At 34.7% G+C, this 17,031-nt stretch overlaps 1 protein-coding gene across 1 annotated transcript; it reads left to right on the top strand.

The window, feature by feature from the left end:
• Positions 1–12,670: 12,670 nt before the first annotated feature.
• LOC114406404 (feruloyl CoA ortho-hydroxylase 1-like) lies at positions 12,671–15,382 on the top strand. The gene is made up of 2 exons (XM_028369093.1): positions 12,671–13,249; positions 14,489–15,382. The coding sequence occupies exons 1-2, from the start codon at positions 12,765–12,767 to the stop codon at positions 15,063–15,065; spliced, it is 1,062 nt and encodes a 353-aa protein (XP_028224894.1). The 5' UTR covers positions 12,671–12,764; the 3' UTR covers positions 15,066–15,382.
• The last annotated feature ends 1,649 nt before the right edge of the window (positions 15,383–17,031 follow it).

Consider the following 17,031-nt stretch of genomic DNA (forward strand, 5'->3'; position numbering starts at 1 on the left):
CGTGATGATTTCGGTGATGCTCCGCAGCATCGACGACCTACCGCATCCGCATAGAGGCAGCGAGTACCTGTGACTGCGACGCACGATGAGCCAGTGCTCCCTGCGTCAGATGTAGAGGATGACGTATTTCCAGATGACCCGATGGCACCAACTGATGTAGAGGACACTGGGACAGACATTCCTGCAGACACAGGCGCGTAGGCTGCTGAGGATGAGCATGAGGGATTTTCGGGTGGTCCGAGCGACCCATCCGTGCTGACCCAGTATGCGGATCATGTTGCTTGCAGCGCATGGACGGGAGAGGTATTTATAATATTTATTTTTAGTTACTTGTTAATTATACTTTATGATTGAAATTAGTTTTCCTTTAAATGATTTTAACGAATTTTGCGTTCTTTTATACTTTAATTCAGGAGCGTCCTGAGTTGAAATTATCCTCTCACGGGAGGAAGGTCCATAGTTTAGGCAGGTCTGTCCCTGCCATTGAGGGACTAGTTGCTGGGACAGGACTAAGTCCTCTGATCGCGTGTTCGGTAGACACTGGCGATCGGGGACTTTTGTCCTCGTTTGTCGAGCGGTGGCATAGGGAGACGTCTAGTTTCCATCCCCCTGTGGGAGAGGTGACGATCACGTTGGACGACGTCTCGTCGCTATTGCATCTGCCTGTGGTTGGCGACTTGCACGCCTTTCATCCCTTGCACGTGGATTATGCGGTTCAGATGCTGGTGGACTTATTGATGGTCTCTGCAGAGGCTGACAGGGCTGAGACAGGATAGTGTCGTGGACCGTACATACGCATGTAATGGGTACGTGATATCTACGAGCGTCGATGCCAGGCAGGTCATTGGACAGTTGCGACTCTCGCGTATCTTCTTCATCTTCTGGGTTGTACTCTGTTTGCTAACAAGAGTGCAACCAATGTTCATGTTGTGTATTTGGAGGTCCTTCGTGACTTCAATCAGACCGGGAGGTACGCTTAGGGAGTAGCTGCGCTGGTGCATATGTACGACCACCTGAATGATGTCTTTATCAGCAGCAGCCGACAGCTTGACGGTTACATCACACTGCTGCAGGTAACAAACATGTTTTCATTCGTTGAGGTTCAACAATGTTTAACTTTAAATTTCGTTAGACTTTCATTATTAATGTTTATCATTTTGATGTTACCTCTGTAGTGCTGGATATATGAGCACTTTCCCTCAGTCGCAGAGTCCAATACTGATCAGGACTACGACGAGGATTCACCGCGTGCCTGTAGGTGGATTACCACAAAGAAGACCGTGAAGAGCATACGTACATCGGCGTACAGGGAGCGCTTGGACTGACTCTGGATTCCAGATGTTTGTTGGATCCCATATGGGGAACACCGACCGATTCGTGACTTCCATATGATTTCATGCTATTCCGGTCTCCAGCGGTCGGGGCCCTTTGCTGTGTATTACCGACCAGAGAGGGTCATGCGGCAGTTTGGATACACCCAGACCATTCCTGCTCCGCCTGTCGATTCATGGGTGTCGTATGATGATATACACGATAGGTGGATGCACTATTCAGATCATATGTTTCCAGCAGGTGCGGTGTGCGCTGTGACAGGTCAGTGTGCCAGCGACTACATAGACTGGTTCTTCCGCATTTCCCATCCTTTCATGAAACCATGCCAGGCATCAGTTCCTCTGCCAGATGGTCATGCTCCGCAGCCCCGAGTCGTCCCTCAGGCCCCAGAGACAGATATCCCTCACGTGTCGGAGCTAGGAGCACTATTGACATCTGCGAGGCCCGCTGTGGAAGAGCCTAGACATGCAGTGATAAGTAATACTAATAATTTATGTCATTTACGTCAATATTTTCATAATAATTTGTGCAATTTGTTTGTTTTGTATTTAACAGGAAGTTTGCTATGGGATTGCTGAGAGTTTGGAGCTCCATCTGAGCCTAGGGGTGGTCACGCCAAGCTCATCGATACATGAGGTGATTGAAGAATGTCTCAAGATGGCCAGGAGTGTCACACAGGACCAGCTAGTATATGTTAGGTCTTGACGCAGACGGCGCACGGATCAAGCGTAGTTTATTTACATATTTTATATTGATATTCGATGTATATACATATATTGTACTTGAACCCATTTTATTAATAATGTTGGTTTTATTTATTTCCATTAGTAATGTTAGTTTTATTTATTTCCATTGATTGTGTATTCCCTTTGCCTAATCTAGCTTATAAAATTTTATAATTTTATTCTATCAAATTAGAAAAATGTTTTTTTTTTTAAATTTCTCTCCTCAGATAAAAATCCGTATTTTTTAATTAGAATTTTATAATTAGGCGTAACATTTATATTTTATTTTAATAAAAGATGTGGTGCTGAGGGAGAATGTTTAATTAGAGTGTGGGAAGCATGATGTACTTATCTAAGTATTAAGAACCACAAAATCTTGAGTCTTACAACTAATTTTATGAATCTAATTTTGAATTATTTGTGGAAATGCTGTAGAAAAGAATAAATTAAACAAATAATGGAAATTGAAATAAAGAAGTTGAAACCATGGACACGCATGCTTAAAAACTTTTAATTAAAAAAATGTTTTTTTTTAAATTTCTCTCCTAAGATAAAAATTCGTATTTATATTTTATAATTTTATAATTAGGCGTAACATTTATATTTTATTTTAAGAGACTAAAAAATAAAAATTCATATTTTGCATCAGAGTTAAATGTATTTTGTTAAATATTTTTAATTAGTTCAACATTAAATTATTTTTAATTGATGACAAAATATATTTTAATTTTATAGTAGTTTCTTTAAAAAAAATGAACTACTCGAGTTTAAATAATTAATTATTATTTTTCGGTTGTTGTAGTTGTTTTTTTATATTTAAAATAAAATTGCAAGACCGACAAAAAAGCAAAAGTAGTAGAAATCAAATTTAATAGAGAACGATTAGTCATCTTCCATTTCCAGAAAAAAAAAATGATTTATGCGATACATGAATTCAAACAGTACATTAACTTCAACATAGTCGAACGAAATTAAATTTGCATCAAATACTACAACTAACTCATGCTAATTTTATGACAAGGACAACTCGTATTCCATTTCCGGTACATGTTTATCGAAAACAACTAAAATTTCTATTGGCCCAATCTTTTTCCAATAGTTAGACTCAATCAACACTTTCATCACGTCATCGTTGGTTTTGAGTTCAATTATTTCGAATTTTATAACTTTTTCTGAATACTCATGATGACTTGGTTTCCGAAAAAACAATCGCCTTACCATTTGTATTTCATCAATACCATAAGGGGGAATCCCAGGAAGCACAACTTGCTTGGTCAAATCCTTCAGTTCATCCATGGTACATCCGGTGGGAATGTCAAACTTTTTGGGAGTTTTTCCTGTGAACGAGTAACCAACAAACTCATTTTGGCATGACATGTTCCACCTCCCATTGTAATATAGCAGGGCATCATGAGTAGGGGTCATAGTGGCTTGAAGTAAGTTTAAAATATCATCTGGGGTTCTAGCAATGCTACATAATAACTCAATCGGACCAATAAACGAAAATTCATGATTACACATTAACATTGTGTTAACATCAGCATCATTTTTCAGTTGCATACATTGAAACCGAAATTCATTACCTACATATGTGAAAGGCTGTCGGTAGTAAATTTCATCCAAAAATTGCTTGTCGGTTAGCTTAAGGGTATTGTGTATTCTGGTTTTTAACATTTGAAAACCACACCCATTAGGTACTCGAATGGGAACTAGAGTGGAAGCTTGAAAGGAAACACCACTGTCGTTGTGAACAATGGATCCATTTGGAAAAATAAAACCTAATGTAGAGTTCACAACTGTCTAACTGCTTGTCTCTCCCAAGAATGTCATAGTTTTTTGTAAGATTTGGGTTACGACTGAAACTTGTGGTTTTTTACAGTGTTAGGTTGTGTCATATATATAGATGAGTTTTAATATCAGTGCTGCATTTTTTAAAGATTAAAAATACGCATGCACATGCTTTCTGTATGTGTTGTCAACTACACCAATGACGTGACATGCTTTAGCTTGCATCAGATCTGCATGTGTAGTCATGCTGTGCAAGGTCCTTTCACGTGCTTTATGTTAATGCAGACAACAATTTATCATACACATTTTTTCACAATGTGTTGTCAACTCAGACAACGATATATCATACATGCTTTTTTAGAATTAAGTAATAATTTTGTTGTGGACGTAACAAATATACAAAGACACATAAATGTAAATATCCAATTCAAAACGATCAGTCATAATAAATTACATGTTCAATCATCATTTATGTCAACATAGTCTCTCTTGAACATCACGAAACTCTTGTAATGTTGCATTTTGCTAATATATGGATTTGACCACGACTTCGCCTGCGGATGACAATTGCTAGACCATAACAATGCTATAGGCGGTAAGGGACAACGTTCTTTTAAATAAACCTGTTGTACATGCGAAAAAAGTGTTAACTAAATCCTACAAAACTCATTGCATAAATATAAAAAAAAACTTCATATGTACAGTGTACCTCAACAAAATGATTGACATACAAATGATTGATACAAATTATACAATGCAATGAAGAATTTTCCAGCGGTTGACTTCTAAGAGGAAAGAATGTCGTGCTTTGTTGTTTAGACAAGGATACAACGATTACGTCATAACTTGATGCAATGACATGTCCCATGTTTGTTATATCCATCCACTTATCCGTAGTCACCTGAATGAAACAAATATATACGTCAAACTTAATTTCAAAGTTAAGTCTTAAAAATCAAATACATAAATTACATACCTTGGTTAACCCATCAACAAGTAGTGACATCCTTAATTCCTCAAATCTCTCCGTGCCACCAAAGAGCTTGATATAGTCTTCTGAGAATTTGGCAAGTTCTTTAAGTAGATGGTTGCAGACCACCGACCAAGAGTCTTGACCCATACCTAATAAACCGGCAACTGACCGATATCTACAGTTACCATCATCTTTGACATCAACAATCTTATCAATGAAGTCATGCATAAATGGCTGAAACTGGTACAACATGGGCATCATCGTTCTTCGATTTGGTTGCTCAGAGGATGATGCAGTACGCCTCATCGACGAATTTCTTTTTTGCATAGATTCAAAGGCATCTACATACTCCCAGTAAGATGGATCGCGCTTTGTTGACCTTAGGTTCCTGCTCATAGCTTTCTTCAGTGCCCCCTTTGTGTTAACCTTTGCTGGATGAGGACACATGGAATTCTAATCAGGGTATGCAATTTCCCAAAGTTTAGTCTTCAGAGTAAACTTGCCACAAACATCAAGTTCTTCGAATCTTTTGGATATTGTTTCCATTACTTCCTTGATGCTCACCTCGGGCTCAGATAACCCTTGGTCTGAAAAACTTAGTCTCCTCTAGAACATATGGATTGAATCCAATGGGATGCAACCACTAACATATTTGGGTAGCTCACAAGTACAAGGAAGACAAAGCGTGGTTCTCACCACGCAACCACAACTTGAGGGATTCTTGCCAGCATAGTCAACACGCTTTAATTTAGCAACAATCTGATTTAAAGCATACCTTGAAACCATTCCAAGAAGCCTCCTGTATAAGGTTTTTTTGAACACATGTCCAACGACATGTGTACTTGTTTCAAATGATGCTTTAATCTCTGTGTGCTGCAACGCAATCATATTGTTCATGACATTCCACACACTGCATAAGTCTCCAAGGCTATTTTGTAACAGTCTTTTTAAAGACGAGTGAGCAGATTCAACCCTACATTTCAAATACACAAATAAAAATAAACATATACAATAATACAATTCCATCAATTCATCAATGTTAATAGAAATAGTTGAACAGTTTCATACCTATTTGTTGTTGTGTTTCCTAAGTGCATCACCTTATTAGTCCAGGAGGAAACAAATTTTTCCTTGTGTGTTATTATCCATGTTTCCTTGACATAGTCAACAAACATTGGCCAAGGTGCGCAAGCCATTTCGAACTTCTTCAGGCATTCATCAAACTGCTATTCTGAAGGACAATCAGTCAGACATCCCCAGTAATCCATGACATAATCCCAAACATTTTTTTTGTGCAATTAGTGCTTTACATTTGGCCTTCACATTCTTGTTTATGTGAAAGCTGCACCACAAATTTGTAGAGTCAGGGAATACAACCTTCACTGCATTCATCAATGCTTGGTCTGTGTCAGTGACAATAACTCCAGGGAGGGCATCACGCTTTAAAAAAAGGCCTCGGAAGCGTTGTAAAGCCCATACCAAATTATTAACGCATTCACCCTTCACATATGCAAAACCGGCAGAGAATGTCATCCCAGTCGGTGTCACCCCAACAAAATCGAGCAATGAGAGTCTGTACCTGTTTGTTTTGTAGGTGTTGTCTATCAAAAACACCAAATTACATGCGTTGACTAACTTCACTGCATCATGGTGACACCAAAAGATATCATGAACCATGTCTTCATCCTTTATTTTGTGCCAATGAATATACTGATCACGTTCAAGAAGCTTCATCAAATGTTGTATTTCAAGATCGCTTCCTCTTATGGAAGGACGGAATGCACTTCTTGCATTGTATATCTGTTTAATGGTCGTACAACTATTGGCATTGTGTTCCTTCAGAGTTAGTAGAATGTTTCTTGGCTTCACCATGGACTTCGTCATATCATCAATAAGTGTTTTTTCAGCTTTAGTCAATCGCCCCATATATGGATGTCCAACTAATGAGTTGGCCAATTCATGATTATGCACTCCACAAATCAACTTCACCATCCAGCCTTCTCCTCCAACCGCTGGCTTACAACGAAGCTTGAAGGGACACCCACATTTCCTAGTCCCAGTGTCTCTTCTGATAAATTCTTTTTTCCTACACCTATACTATACTCACCATTCCTTTCACAGCCAATTAACACAAACATATTGCTTCCTCTACTACCTGTGTTTGTATCCGACCTTAAAATCACTGCCACAAACCCGTTTTCATGAGCAACGGATTGAGCCCACCGCAAAACATCCTCTCGGCACTCAAACACCTACAAAACAATCCACATAATTAAAGTTTTCTACCAGTATTCATTTTATTAAATCTGTGACAAACATTAACATTATAACCTGAAAAGTATTGAACGCATCCGAACAATCAACATGTTGTTCATTCGCACCACATGCTTCTTCATTTTCATAATCCATATCCGCTTATTCAGACATTATTTCATACATCCACTCATCTTCATCCGTCTAACCAACCCAAACAAAAAATGGCCAAACAAAAAAATTAATAATTTTAAAAAAATGGAAACTAAATTCAAAAAGCATCAAATTTTAAAAATAGTTACTCTTACGGATCAAGTTGATCCGTAACTGTAACACACCAATTTACTGATCAAGTTGATCCGTAAGTCACTTACGGATCAACTTGATCCGTAAGTAATCCGTACGTTCGCAACACAGCCAACACCTTCTGCGTACCTCGTTTGCCGCAGTCAACCACCGCAACGCACCTTCACCGCACCTAACCGTTCACAACGAACCAACGAACCAGAGACAATGCCGCACGAAAACCACAAAAACAGAGAAAAACGGCGAACAAAAATGGCTGTTGAGTGAAGCGCAGGAAAAAAGGGCTTTTATAATGAAAAAAATGCCAGGGGCATTTTTGTCATTTATAAATTTTGCTGGGTGCACCTAGCAACACTCTAAGTCTTTTTGTGTGGAGGGTTATTGAGAAATAGGCTCCCAACAAAAGACAATCTCTATAAGAGGAATGCACTTAGTGATGTTCAGGATCTAATGTGTCCTTTTTGTTATATTGCATTGTAGATGAATCATGCTCTCATATTTTACTAATGTGTTCCAAGGTGGATAATAAATGGAAAACTTGTTACAACTTACAAATGGTTAAGTTTGTTAACAGTCCTTCCGAAGAATATCGAGGATCATTTGTGGCAACATGGTTACTATATGAAAAACAAAGATAGGAAAGAAAAGTGGTCTGTGGTGTGGTGTTTTGTTTCTTGGTTCTATGGAATAAGAGAAATGAATGTATCTTCAAAATTGGCTTTTTGGTTGACCAAGTGATATTATAGGAAGTAGAATTTTTGGCTTGGACCGAATGAAAAATTAGGTGAAAGCTTTTGACTATTCTTTATTTATTTTATTGCTTGGTATGTAAATCATGCAACATGCTTATTGAATGAAGGTGATGCCTGAAGATTGGTGGGAATTGTACATTGCCTATTGGAGCTATGTAATTCACATGGCATATAGGTTTTATATTTTCTGCTGGTTGATATTTAGTGAGGACAAAGCTTTGTGGTAGGGTGCGCATAGGGGAGTCGAGTCTTCAAGAGTTTGAAGAGATTCAATTGGTAATAATGGTGTCTAATGAGATGTTGGATTTTTTTTTTCTTCTGATCATGTTATTGGTACGAAGCAGCCCTTGCTGAAAGCGGTGACTAATCTTCATCGGGGACCTCGAGCGCACACAAGGTGGGTATTTTTCTCCCAACAAGATTTATTCCATACCTGAGGATCAACCAGGATTTGAACCCTAGGCCACTTGATTAAGAGACACAGACCGCTATCACTTATGTCAACCGTTGTTGGTAGTGAGATGTTGATTGGTGCTAGGTGTAATTGTGTAATTGGATTATACTTGCGCGGTGGAGAAATGCATTAGACTTTGTTTTGTTTTGTTAAGGGTAGGATGTTGACTAAATTATCTCTGCAGGATGGGTTATGATCTATTTTGCTAGATTTATGGTAAAATAGTAAATAACTTATTGGTAGAATTTTGAATTATTATCATACTGTATGAGTTTTAGGTACCCTTGTACCTATTATTAATATGTTTATTTTGTAGATAAAAAATTATTTCTTGCACATAATTCAAAATGTAAAATAATATTATGAAAAGGTCTTTTTAGAGGCCAATTCTAAGGTGGACCACGTGATAAGTGATCAATTATGGACCATGATTTTTTACCATTACACTAACCTCAGTATTATAGACTATCCCACACCAAATCTCCAACTCTCTACCAACATCAACTATTTTGTTGCTGCCTACATCACTTTTTTTTCTTCTCCATTCCACCAACCTCTTCCTTCATGGCACCCTCATATCACCACCCACCACAACCACAAACACCGTCATCCACCAACCCTCCTCCACTCCCATCTCCACCTTCGTCCTTAAATCCCACACTGCCATCGTTGTCTTGCGTGGCTCCACGCGTCCTCTCCCACCAATAATCCTCGCACCACTAGCTTCTGAAATAACAACAATCACAATAGAAGGGGGGTTGAATAATGTGTTTATCAAAGATATATTAATTTTTTTTTATAACTTTTAAAGAAAATATATATAGAAATGTAGAAGAATGATGGGTCATCCACAGAAGAGAAAAACAAGTTTTAATAAAGACAAGTTTGGTCCTGTAGAGATTTGATAATAGAGTCTTTTTAAAACAGTTTTTTTTTAAATAAACACTTGGTATAAAAGAAGTGACAGAGAGTATAAATATAACTCTTAATAAACCATAAAGGAGAGAAGTAGAAACACTTGGTTTATACTGGTTCACTCAAACTGAGCTACGTCCGGTTCTCCTTTACTTAATAGTAAAAGGTTTCACTAATCAAAACTTGATTACAAAATAAGTATTCTGACATGTCACTTATGACTTTACAAGTATTGTTAATACCACTTCTGGCACTTTCTTAGACTCCCTTAATATAAGAAATCAAAGTATTATTTAATACTAAGCCACCTAACTTTCACAAACAGTAGTTTGAATGAATACAAGTATTCAGTAACACTCAAAGAGTGAATAAACAATAAATTAAGTTCAAATACAAAATGACTTTGTTTAACAAAGAATAAACAAATGAAAACTTTGTATTAGTCGTCCAGTAATTTTAGCTGAGTTTCACTTTAGATAAGTTCTTGCTTTTTCGTCAATTTTTCTCTCTTTGCTTTTTGGGTAAAGACAACCTTTTATAATTTCAATGAAGGATCCGTTACGGGATTAGTGTCGATTCCTTGAAAAGGCAGTTGTCTCACAGTGGAAGATTAGGCTACGTGACGTGCTCTGATTCGCAAGGAATTGCACGATATTACAAATAACACTATGTGCTCCTTGTTCTTGGCAAAAGCGACCCTTAGAAAATATTTTGTGAATACCTTCTATTTTTTTTCTATTATATCCCTTCCTTAAATTCAAATGTTAGAAATTCAAAATAAAGATAGACAAATTGAATTTATATAGGATAGAGTATTTTAGTGTTTTATTATTTTGCTTGCAAGTTTTTTTAGTTCTCGTAACAGAGATTTGGGGAAGAGGGGGAAAGGGAAGTGGAGGGTTGAAGGGTGTGTTTGTGGTTGTGGTGATTGGTGATAAATGGGTGTGTGGAGGATGAGATTGGTGGAGGGAAGATGAAGCAAAAAAAAAAAAAAATGTTGTCACAAGAGAAGTTGTTCTCTCTCACTCTTTCTTTCTCTCTCTCTCTCACTTTCTTTTCCTTAGAGAAAAAGGTGGATGTGGTTGAAAAAAAATGTTGCTGATGGAGGCAATTTTCAGTGGGGGTGAAAGGTGATTGCTGGGAGGAGGTGAGGAATTTGGTGTGAATGGCCTACAATACTAAAATTAATCTAAGGGTCAGGAATCATGGTCCATAATGGATCATGGTCCATCGAAGCAGTGACCCTTTTTGAAATGTATGTTTTTATATTCTTGAAATACCTTTGTGGTTACATTCTAGATTAGGTGTTCCCGAAGCTTAAAAAAATGCAGGAAGTAACATTGGAGGTGCAGGAAGTAACTATTCAATGCCAACCAAGTCATCAATGGGTTCTTCCTTTATTTCTTGAGAGTGCTTGACAGAGTACCTTAGAGACAACTTTGCAAGGACCATCTTGCGGATGATTGATATGTAGATATCTGAGAGCCATATATTAGAAATAAGATTGGAGAAGTGAAAATAAAAGTTTAAATATGATTATAGTTTCCCTAAAAATAAATTTTAAGTTAGTCTCTATTTAGGATTTATTTATTTTTAATTACTAAAATTGATAAAATTTATATAAATTCCAAAAATGAATAAAATTAATAATAAAAAATCTTTTTTGAAGGTCAAAACTCAAAAACATATTTAAACTAAAAAGCAATATATCTTAGGAGTGTATGTTGGATGTGTGATATTGTACGAACATTTAATTTTGGATTAGATTTATAAAATACAAATAAAAATATTTATATATAAACCTATTTCTTTCTTGTCACTTGTCAATGGCATTATAAATATTATCTGCTCATTTTTTTTGGGTCCCCTTTTATCAAATTTTGAATGTGGTGGGATTATTAGGTAATAAATCATTTTTCAGAAGTCAAAGATGCATTTAACACTTTGATTGGTTTGTATAGACTGACCCCAAATAGTACAGATTATTTAGTTGGATAATTGACTAAATTCTCCCCTTTAATTTTCTAGTTGACTTTGTTCTGTTTTTCCATATACTCTTTTCATTGAAAGATTTCTTTTGAAATATATCAAATTTGACAATTAAACTTTGTTTGGTTGTGACTTGTGAGGAAAGAAGACGAAGAAATGAAACTGAATAGATGAGGGGAAAAAAGGAGAAAAAAAAGTAAAAAATAGAGTAAAAATAGAAGTCGTTTAGTGGTAGAGAAATAAATTAAAATAGAGGATAAATATTTAAATTAATGTTGTTTGGTATGCAAGAAAAAATAATATTGAATAAAAAATATATTATTATTATTATTAAAGAAGAATAAAAGGGGATGGATAGCATAACCTATCATGCAACACATAATTATAACTGGATACATTTGTTAGAGAGGAAAGGACATTTGTGTGGCTTGCAGTATATATCAGTACGTGGAGAAAAAAACATTTATACGCAAATCCACTCACTTTAGCATGAAAGTTTTTTCTCGTGAAACCCATAGTTTTTTTTTATATATATATATAAAAATTTCCTCATCTTTTATTCAATCAAACCACCATAAACCTTTCACTTTTCCTCTATTTCCTCCTCTCCATTATTTCTACTCAACCAAATGAACTCCAAATGTGGAGGAGCCCTAACAACACATTGATCAAAATTTATCAAAAATTATAAAATCATGGACAAAATACATTAAATTGGGATAAAATTTACAAAATTTTGCATTTCTTAATAAATTTTAACTAATAATAAAGAATATATTAGAAAGAGTTTTTTTTTTTTCTTTTTAACAGCAGCGTATTAGAAATTTAGATAGCGTGTGTTAACAACAATTCGTATTATTACAATTAACGGTAGTTAAATGGGATGAATGACTTTTTGCTTAATTATAGCCCCCCCCCGTACGCATACAAGTGTTGAATATATATATATATATGCCCCACTGTTGTCTATTATTGTTAATTAATTAGATATTGATCGACCTAGTATGCGTTTTATATTTCTCCTCGACAGTTATAACATGCATCATGCAGGCTTTCTTGGTATATTAGCAAAATTACATGTATCTTGTCATTTGAGTTGGTAAAGCAAGTTACACACGTATGAAATTGAAACATTTTTTTTTATTATTTCCAACCATATATTGCATATAAATATAGTTGTGCATGACATAAATTTCCCAAGAACCAAGTCAAGCAAAAAAATCTCAATTAGCAACACATAAACCTCAAAGCTGTATCCACTCTCTCAAGCAATTAACATGGCAACAACATTAATCCCCTCAGATCTCACTGAATTTGTGATGCTTCAAGGGAATGGAGTAAAGGGCCTCTCTGAAATGGGCCTAAAGAGCCTCCCAAGTCAATACATCCAACCTTTGGAAGAGATAATGATCAATGTTTTGCCACAAGAGTCCATTCCCATCATTGACATGTCCAATTGGGATGACCCGAAAGTGCAAGATTCAATTTGTGATGCAGCTGAGAAGTGGGGCTTCTTCCAAATCATCAATCATGGGGTGCCCCCTCAAGTGTTGGACAATGTCAAGGATGCAACTTATAGGTTTTATGGGTTGCCACCTGAGGAGAAGGTTAAGTACACAAAAGAGAATTCTTCAACAAAGCATGTGAGGTATGGGTCTAGCTTTAGCCCTGAAGCAGAGAAAGCCCTAGAGTGGAAGGATTATCTCAGCCTCTTCTATGTTTCTGAGGATGAGGCTGCAACAACATGGCCCCCTGCATGCAGGTAAAATTAAATCTCAACCTTGTTTCAATTAAATAACAATATCAAAGTACCACATTTTTTAAAAATAAAAATGAGTATACTCGTATGTTACAAATTAAAATACAAAAATTAGTCTCACTATTCTCAGTCTTTTAATTGGATATTAGTTATCATTATTATCTTTCTGCTTTCTTTTAAATATGTGTTTTATAGACTACTATGCAACTAGTAATTTTTTCCTACTATTTCGAACTTATCTACTTTTATCTTTATCAATATACTTGATATTCTTAGCTAACTATCGATCTATTTCAATATATTTTCTTTTATCTCTATTTCTAAATTGAATTTCAATTGTTTTTTTAATAAATTGGTAATATTTAAAATATTAATGTATCACAATTTAAATTATTCATTGTAAATAAAAAATAAAATTTATACATATTCAAAGATATTTACTATGAATTTTAATTATATAATATAATTTATATGTTAAAAATATTTATTTATTATATACTTTAATACATAAGAATAAAAATTTATCATAGGGCTAAAATATTAGATGCCCAATATTCTTTTAAAATATTCTGAATTTGTAATCTCACCTTTAGTGTTGCTCGTGATGCATATATTGATCTATCTGACGGGTTGGAGTACTAATTGTATTTGTAATTTTTATTTAATAAAGTTAGTTTTCTTGGTTGAAAAATAAAGGTTGCTCGTGAAAACAAAGCTCCTTCAATTATATTTTTTAAGACAAAAGTAACAAACTTGCCATTTTATTTTAACTTTCTTAGTATATTATCGTTTCAGTCAAGCATAGTCTTGACTTACTGTGAGGTTGTTTGTTATAAGAATTGAATATCACTCCTCCTTTCTTATATATATATATATATATATATATATATATATATATATAAAATAGATTAATACATAAAAAAGTCAACCAGTGACAAAAGATATGGATGTTTAAATAGTGGGAGGATACTTCAAAAGTTCAAAAGTTATATGTAGTTATATGTAATATTTTTTTTAAGTATTGATTTTTTTAAAATTCTCACTAATAATTAACTTAATAAACTGACAAAACTAAATATACTCCCTTTTTTACAAAGCAGAATTCAGTTCCCGGATACATCAAACATTTTTTTGGGTTGTATTCTCAATTGAATTTTCATGTTTAATATTTTAAATTGGAGGTTTACCAACTAAAGAGTGAAACAAGTAAACAAATTTGATTGGATGACTCTTAATTTGAAGGGATGAAGCACTGGAATACATGAAGAGGTCTGAAATCTTTATCAAACGACTTTTAAATGTGCTAATGAAGAGGCTAAATGTAAGTGAAATTGATGAGACAAATGAATCAATATTTATGGGTTCAAAAAGGATCAATCTCAATTATTATCCTGTTTGCCCTAATCATGACCTAACGGTAGCAATAGGGCGACACTCTGATGTCTCAACTCTAACCGTTCTCCTCCAAGATGAAACCGGTGGCCTCTACGTCCGAGCACCGAACCACCACGACTGGATTCATGTGCCACCCGTCTTCGGTGCTATAGTGATCAATATAGGTGATGCACTCCAAATACTGAGCAATGGGCGATACAAGAGTATTGAGCATCGTGTGTCTGCCAACGGAAGCAAGAGTAGGGTTTCAATGCCTATTTTTGTAAACCCTAGACCCTCAGATGTTATTGGCCCTTTGCCTCAAGTGCTTGCTAGTGGTGAGAAGGCCATGTATAAAAATGTGTTGTATTCGGATTATGTGAAGCATTTCTTCAGGAAAGCTCATGATGGAAAGTTGACAATTGACTATGCCAAGATATGCTGAGCTTAATTCCTTTGGGAGGTACTACAGCAATGCAGATATTTGAAGAGATTTAATCATGATATGATGCAAATTATTTATTCAAACTTTTCTGCATTATATAACTTACGTTGAAGAATATTATTTAGATGCATGTGTGTTCAAAATAAAGTGGCTTTGAGGGTTAGTTTTATATTATTAGGATGGTGAAAATCCCACAAGTCAAAAAGTTCCGTAATCTGTTTTTCTTTTTTCTTTTTAATCATTTCAATGTACTTTACAACTGTTATACACATGGACACATTGTTGTAACTAGAATTGATATTTTTTCTTTTATAAGATATTATAAGAGATACTAGTTAGTACAACATCATAGTAAACATTTTTACTTTATTGCAACATCAATTGGAAATTAACCGTATCTAAAAGTTAATGATAACATTTTTTTATATGTTTAAGGTAATGATTTTTCTCACCTTATAGACAGATAACAAGCAATTATTAGAAAAACCTAATAAAGAAGAAATTTTGACCTAGCCTTTTTTACTAAAAATTAAAATTAAAAATAACTTCAAAATAAAATAAATCCATCACCTATGAACCAATTTGCCCACTCAGCATCCAAATTATATATCTCATTCATTATCACTCTCAAATCGTACATAGTACATATATTAAATTATTTTCTAGTCCCCTCTTATTAATTCTCTAAGTTCTCTTTAATAATTTTTTATTAGAATATGTTATCTAAAAGTGAAAATTTTCTTTATTTTTTACTTCTATTTGAAAATTATATTTAGTTTCTCATACAATATTGCTTTTGCAAGATTGCAAGCTTTTCTCGTTTTTATTGTTACTCTTATTACTTTGTGCTATGAGTTTCTTTTATTATGTTACCAACATTTTTCATCTTGCATTTTTTATCCCGAATTTTTCATTGTCTAAACATCTAGTAGTTGTAATTATTATCTTTATTGCATCCCTAATGTCCATTATATCTTCTTGCATTTTGTATGTTCTTTCTTTTTAATGTGTATTAAAAGTTTTTGCATTGCATTATTATTGTGAAACACTTTTTTTCTTTTTCTTTTTTATGTTTTGCATTCTTATTTATTAACTTTCTTTGATATTAGACTGCCATTGCTGTAGTAATAGAATTATGCATCCCACTCAAAATCCCATATTGCTTAGCTTTGTTAAAAATACCCCATATGTTCCTATATAAGATTCAATCACTTGATTCATTAAGATTAAGAAAAGTGATCAATTTAGTTGATAACAATGTATTTGTTCTAATTTTTTCCTTCAAAACCATCATTGTCATTAATACTCATCACTCTCTTATAACTATTTGATATAGTACAATTAATTAAGGATATTTTATTATAAAAATAATTAATACAAAAGAACAAGCATTGTTGAATCCACATCCCTGATTTTAATTATGACAAACCATTAGCAATGTAAATTGAAAGGATGATGACTTTAGTTATGGCTAAGATTTTGCTTAAGTGTTTTATTGTTTATTACTTTAAGAAGCATATATGAACAACAATGCCTTATATAAAAGATTCATCAAAAGCAACTTGAAGAGCTTCGTGAACTAGAATGAAGCTATGTAGAGTCTATATCAGAATGATGAAGACCTTGAGTTTGAGTATGTGAAAAATCAGAATGGTTCAAAAAGACTCAGAATGCATCCCTTGGACAATATCAGAAGACTGAAGTCTAGCAGTTCTTCACTTTCCATATGTTGCCACAATCACTGAAGGCACATCAGAAAGTAAGAACTAACTGCATAAGAAGATACAAGATTGTTGAATGATGAAGTCGTTGTCCATGAGAAGCACTGATGAGAAGCATAAGAACAAAGGATTGAAGAACACTACTGAGTCTAACATGGACAATACACTAACACGTCAATGACTGAACTTTCATTAAGTCATTCTAAAGTAATCAACCTTAGAATGCTTAAGAGTTGTGAATAAGT

This window comes from Glycine soja, chromosome 3 (assembly GCF_004193775.1).
Source record: "Glycine soja cultivar W05 chromosome 3, ASM419377v2, whole genome shotgun sequence".
Classification (NCBI taxonomy): domain Eukaryota; kingdom Viridiplantae; phylum Streptophyta; class Magnoliopsida; order Fabales; family Fabaceae; genus Glycine; species Glycine soja.

Bases quoted from the DNA above. Each gene is read 5' to 3' on its own strand.
- LOC114406404 (XM_028369093.1), top strand. From the start codon at position 12,765: ATGGCAACAACATTAATCCCCTCAGATCTCACTGAATTTGTGATGCTT. The intron at 13,250-14,488 runs GTAAAATTAAAT...CTTAATTTGAAG, and splicing joins ACATGGCCCCCTGCATGCAG to GGATGAAGCACTGGAATACA.